We start from the raw sequence: 6,475 nt of genomic DNA, 5'->3' as shown, positions 1-6,475 counted from the left end.
GAAACCCAGTTGACATCACAATATTCTTCTAGTATCACATGATAACCAACAAACTCAAGTTTTCAATCTATTGTACCCTTAAGATACTTGAGTAAGCGTCTAAGAGCAAACCAATGCTCATAACTTAGATTATGGGTATATCTACCAAGTCTACTCACAATATAGGCAATATCAGGCCGAGTATAATTCATTAAGAACATTAGACTTCTGATCACGTTAGCATATTCAGTTTAGGAAATGCTACTCCTTTTATTCTTAAAGAGATGTATGCTGGTGTAATAAGGGGTTCAAACAGTGACGACGTCAAAACTGTCAAATTTTTTCAACACTTTCTCAATATAATGTGCTTGACTAAAAAAAAATTCATTTTCAGTTTTGGTAACTTTGACTCCTAAGATTACATCGACTTCTCCCAAATCCGTCATCTCAAACTTAGTGGACAATAAATCTTTTTTTTTGTTAATAGACTCAATGTTGTTACTGAAAATCAACATATAAACTTATGATGATGCAATCAACACCAAACATTCTCGAATACACGCATACATCCGAACCATTCACAACAAAACTAAAACTAAGAATAGTTTTGTGAAATTTCCCATACCATTGTTTAGGAGCTTGCTTGAGGCCATAAAACGGCTTTTTAAGTTTGCATACTTTGCTTTCCCTTCCAGGTGTCTCGAAACCAAGAGGTTGCTCCATATAGATCTCCTCATCTAAGTCTCCATTCAGAAACGTAGTCTTTACATCCATTTGATATATTTGCAATATGTGAATGGAGGCTAAAGCAAATAATACCTGGTTCATTGAGATTTTCGTTAAGGGAGAGTACGTATCGAAGAAGTCTATACCGAATTTTTGAGTAAACCCTTTGACAACTAGCATTGCCTTGTACCTTTGAATAAAACCAAATGGCCTCAGTTTCTTCCAGAAGACCCATTTATTGCTGATAGTTCTAAATCCCCTAGGCAAGTCAACCAATTCCTAAGTATGATTAGACATTATCAATTATAATTCATCATTAATAGCGCTTTTCCAGAAACTAGCATCGATGTATCGTATAGTTTCATCATGTCTTAGGATCCTCATCTAATAGAAATATTTGAGCTACAGGATCATAAATATGGTCTAAATCATTTATCTCAGAAATAAAGGAAGTTATAAAATCTGGTCCAAAAGAGGTTTTAGTTCTTTGTCTTTTGCTTCTTCTAGGTTTGAATTCAATTTCTTGAGTTGACCTAGCAAATACACTAGAAGAAGTGGATAAAATGTTTTCTATTTGTGTTTCTTCATTCGGTTTAGGTTTTTTTAAAGGAAAATAATTTTTAAAGAAAACGACATCTCTCGACTCACAAATAGAATAGTCTTGTAGAAACATGAATTTGTATGATGTGATATTTGTAACATACCCTATGTACACTGCATCAATGGTTTTAGGTCCGATGGTAGTCTTCTGAAAGTTCGATAATCCCACTTTAGCCAGACACCTTCACACTTTCAAGTATTGTAGATTTGGAGCGTATCATTTCCACAATTCATATGGAGTAGAATCTAATTTCTTATGAGGTATTCGGTTCAAGATATGATTTACCAATAGAATGGAGTCCCCCCACATATTATCAGATAACCCAAAACTTATCAACAATAAGTTCATCATCTCTTTTAAAGTTCTATTTTTCCTTTTGGCTATACCATTTTGTTGAGAAAAATAAGGGGCTGAAGTTTCGTGAATTATGTTATTCTTCTCACACGTCTCTTTTAAGAAATTTGATATGTATTCATCATCTCTATCAGATCTAAGTCATTTAATTATCCTATCTAATCGATTCTCAACTTCTGCCTTATAAATAAGAAGGAAATTTTCAGCCTCGTCTTTAGTTCTAAGAAGATAAACCTCTATGTATCTCGAGTAATCATCTAAAAAGGTTATATAGTAGTGTTTTTCTCATTTACTTTCAAATTTTCTAAAGTCAACTAGATTAGTATGAATGCGTTCTAACAATTCGATATTTCTCTTAGAAACATTCTTAAAGTGAGGTTTAGCATGCTTAACTTCTATACAAATTTTACATTTGTTAAAGCTAGTTATGTCTAGTTTAGGCATAACATTCATTTTCATCAATTTATTTAAATCATGAATGTTAATGTGTCCTAATCTAGCATGCTACATATCAACAAATTCAACTATATAAGCAGAAGTGGTAGCTTTATTCTCATTAAGTTGAGTTTCTATGACAAATAAACCCCCATTTAAAAAACCTTTTCATACATAATCACTGTTTCAGGAAAGTACAAGTTTATCTGCCTTAAAAATTAACTTAATGCATGCCTTATTCAGAAGTATGTCATTTATTAAATTTCTACGCAAGAAAGGTACATATAAAACATTATTTAAGGCCAAAGTTTTATCGAAAGTCAGCTTGAGTAAAACCTTGCCTTTGCGCAACACTTTAGAATTACTGGAGTTCCCCATATACACTCATTCACCTCCGTTACCATCCTTGAACTCAGTGAAAAATCCTTCCTTGCGCAGAAGTGTTTGGAAACGTCATTATCAACCATTCACTCAGAACTATTCTCCACCAGGTTGACTTCGGAAACCACTGCAACAATGATGTCATCATCATTCTTCGTAACATGCGTCTGTGGCTTGTTTTCATTCTGGAGGTCTGAGGGGTGTTGGCCTTGATAGGCTTTGTGTCCGGATATATCACAAACATAACACTTGAGCGTCTTTCTATTAGCTTTGGCATTTCCTGGTTTCTTGAAATTTGTTCCCCTCTGAGGTTTCATCTTTTTGTTCGGATTCCCTCGTTTGACGGTCTTTTTGAACTTAGACCTGAGGCACCACCAAATTCAACCAAGTTAGATTTAAAAGACATATGACTAAAGGAACTCGTAACCTTATCTTTTAGACGGTTGACATCCTCGATTTTCATGTGGCCCACCATTTTCTCAAGTGAAATATCTCTCTTCTTATGCTTGAGAGGATTGCGGTAGTCGAACCAAGACTTGGGCAGCTTTTCAATGAGGACATTGGCTTAGAGTACTTCACACAATTGTATTCCTTCAGCAACGATGTCGGCCACCAGATTCTCGTAGTCATGGACTTCATCCATTATGGCTTATCGTCTGTCATTTGGAATTTGAGCCATTATCCGACAACATATTTCTTTATGCCCGCATCGTCAGCACTGTACTTCTTCTCTAGAGTGTCCCAGGTCGCCTTGGCACTTCTTTCTCTAAGGAAAATGTCAAACAATTTGTTAGACATGTGGCTGAGAAGATGTCCTCGCACTGTCTTATTAACCTTCTTGTATTTCTCGGTAGTAGCGATAGTCGTAGTAGCAGAGGCTAAGGCGACATCGGACTAGACCACATATGCATTATCTCCGGTAACTAAGGTGGTCAGCGAAATGGTAGGTGATGGTCTGAGTAAAATGTAATCCAGATCAAGCTACTCGAAAAATATCAGTATCCGCTGGGACCACCTCCAGTAATTTTTTCCATCGAGTGCGTCGAGCTCGAAAAGATCGGGAATTAGTTTGCTCAAAGGTGATGTCATATTTGCATTATATGAATTTGTTTCTAAATTGTTGGTAATATTAATTGCAAAATCACATCGCTAGCACTGAATGGAAAATAAATAAATCAATCAATCAATCAAATCAACTGAAACAGTGTCGTGGTAAAAACCACTGTCTTGGATATGAATCTGCTCCAAAGAGTGTAACCTCTCCAATAGGCATATCATCCCCCGAGGTTAGGACAGTTGCTCCAAATTCTGTACACCGGAACCAGAGTGGACTGCTAGTGGTACTACTCCTCTGATCATCAGAAATACTTAGAAGCTTAGAAAGCTTTGAGAGATTTGATAAATGTTTGAGTGAATTGTGGATGAGTTGAGAGTGAAATGAGCTCTCCATTTATAGGATGTGTCCAGGGTAAAAGCGTCCAAGAAAAATGAGAATTAAAATTCATATTTAATTCCAGAAATTTAAACCTTTGTAACTCCTGATATTAATCATAAAATAACACAATGAACCCGAACCCCTCAGTACGTCCAGATTCATTTTGTAAAATCCAGCCCATTTGTAACTCCATAAATAATTTTGTGTAAACTCTTGTAAACCGACCCATTAACAACTTGTTCCTTACTTGAACAAGGCTGTGAAATAGTCTAGGTTCATCCCTATAAGTATCAAAAGAAATATTCCTTCACAACATGTATTGCCACAAGCACGAGATGAACGAGCGGCGATGGTGCTCGACTCTACCACTCAACAAAGGGTGGAGAATATAAACCTTAAATATTCAATCCCAATGTATTTACTCACTCAATGTGGGATTGAATATTACTAACATATATACGGACATTGTTAGTGTTAGGCCTAACGTTAGGTACTACAAAACCATAATATTTACTTAGTCGATAGGATGAATAGATCTAGCAGTTAATAGATTTCACATATTTATAAATAGTCGCATCATAAGATCATAACTAATAGGAGGATATTAAATTTTGGAGACTTCAAAAAAAAAAACTTTTAAAGTGTAGCCTGAAGTGACCAACGGAAAAGATGTAACAATTCATATGAAACAAGTATAACAATATGGATGAGAAAACTCAAGGGATTCAATCCAAACGGTTTACGTCACAACATACGAGCACATAGAAAGTAGAAACCGCTTCAATAGATTAATGCATAAAATTATTATACTGGAGTTGGTGGGGGTCTAATCAGAATTAAGCTTGGGGTGATTAACTCTAGATAGAATGACCTACAAGCAGCAGCAGGAGGAGGAGGGACCGATCAGGTGGAAGATGAGTGGGATGGGACCCAAGAAATAGTTGAGGACAAAGGAGGAATTTAGTGCACTATCAAGTAGTTAAAGCCCCCACGAAGCTATAGAGTATTACCATTCAGCAACGCCACCATCGAGCACTTTAAGCTTTAGCCTGGCAGGTCCAATTGCTCTCGGACTTTGGCCCATTGCGCTTGGCCTCATCTTTCCATCTTTCCTTGGTTGAAACTGAAATCCATAGCTAATCAATCATCCAATATCGATACCGTACAGTGACAGACCGATGAGGAGCCACCGCACTTAAACCTATTGGTCCCCTAATCATTGTGATCCACTGTATCTCCTTAATTATTGTTCTTACCCTTCACCCCCAAGGTTCAATTGCAAGGCCTTTTGACTCTATCTCCTTAATAATTAAATAGCCAGCAAAGAGTAACTTGTTTGTATCTATGGTGATATCCCGCATCTCCTTTTGCTTTAGCTTGTTTTGTGCCCTTGATCTTTGAATGCCACAATAATGCAGCTACCCATATGCATGACTATTTTTTTTTTGCTTTAAGTCGTGCACAAATTTTGGGTTGTTTTTCCACGTTCTTTCTTTTTTCTTCTCAATTTCCTTTCCTTCTTCAAGTTAATCTAAAGTACAATAATTCAAAAACAGTAACTTGCAATTCAATTTATCATCAGCCGACCATGTGTGAATTACATGCATTTTAGGTATTCACCAAAAAAGCAGCTTTGAATTTTGATGCCGGCAGGATCCAGTAGTTATAAAACAAACCACCTCTCACTACACTTTATCTGAAAGTTTCCAACGCTAAGATGATTTAGGCAGAACCAGTAGTTAAAAGGAACCACCTATCTGAAAATTTCCGAAGCTAAGCTATTTATTAACCAATTGGTAATTGGGATCCAACGTGTTTCCATGTTAACTTTCCTTTTCAATGACCTTTCCGCCCTTCATACGCAGAATCAATGGGAAATTATTTTATGAACCATTTTCAACATGTCATCAATAATTCCAACTTACTAAATTTTTTTACATCAATATTTATTTCCATGTCATTTACGCATGAGAGAATCAATTAATTAATTAAAACATTACCAAGATTATATGCTCACGTTCCTAAAATTTAAGCCTCTAATTGTTGCTCACCTTCCATTTGAGAACACCATGTCTGTGACCAAATTCAATGCAATGGTGTCTGGACTATTCAACTTGGGTAGCTCGAATGAGTGGGTTGTTACCAAGAAGGCTGTCAGGTCATCAGAATCCGACTTGTTGGCCGTTGCTGAAAGGGAATCAAGGATGACAAACCAGTTGCAAATCCACAGAGGAGCTTCGGAAAGAGAGCTCACTGAGTTAAACCAGTTAAAGACAGATCCTGCCGCTGTTACGAGGGTGAATAAGATATACTCGAAAGAACTCACACTGGCATTCCTCTCAGCCTCGGTTAGGAGCCTCTTAGCCGCACAAGGTGTACATTTCTACTTCCTCTTCCAAGTGACTTTTCTCCTCGTCGGTCTAGATTTAATCGGAGAGCAGATTAGCTAAGTTCAGTAATCAGAGTTTCGTTTTCTATATCCACTTTTAGATGCCTTGAACATTATATAGTCGCAGTTTTCATCTACATTTCATGTCCTATTTCATTCACCTTGGATGGTGGCA

At 36.7% G+C, this 6,475-nt stretch overlaps 1 protein-coding gene across 1 annotated transcript; it reads left to right on the top strand.

Moving 5' to 3' along the window:
- Positions 1-5,980: 5,980 nt before the first annotated feature.
- On the top strand, positions 5,981-6,361 carry LOC120132220 (probable xyloglucan glycosyltransferase 5). The gene has a single exon (XM_039149033.1). It carries the CDS (start codon positions 5,981-5,983, stop codon positions 6,359-6,361), a length of 381 nt encoding a protein of 126 aa, XP_039004964.1.
- Positions 6,362-6,475: the final 114 nt, after the last annotated feature.

The sequence above is a fragment of the Hibiscus syriacus genome, unplaced genomic scaffold (genome assembly GCF_006381635.1).
Source record: "Hibiscus syriacus cultivar Baekdansim isolate YM2019G1 unplaced genomic scaffold, ASM638163v2 tig00110557_pilon, whole genome shotgun sequence".
Taxonomy (NCBI): domain Eukaryota; kingdom Viridiplantae; phylum Streptophyta; class Magnoliopsida; order Malvales; family Malvaceae; genus Hibiscus; species Hibiscus syriacus.
Note: the sequence above shows the minus strand (reverse complement) of the source record. Positions and strands in the feature narration are given on the sequence as shown.

What these genes read in the sequence shown, in the direction of transcription:
- LOC120132220 (XM_039149033.1), top strand. Translation starts at nt 5,981, where the DNA reads ATGTCTGTGACCAAATTCAATGCAATGGTGTCTGGACTATTCAACTTG.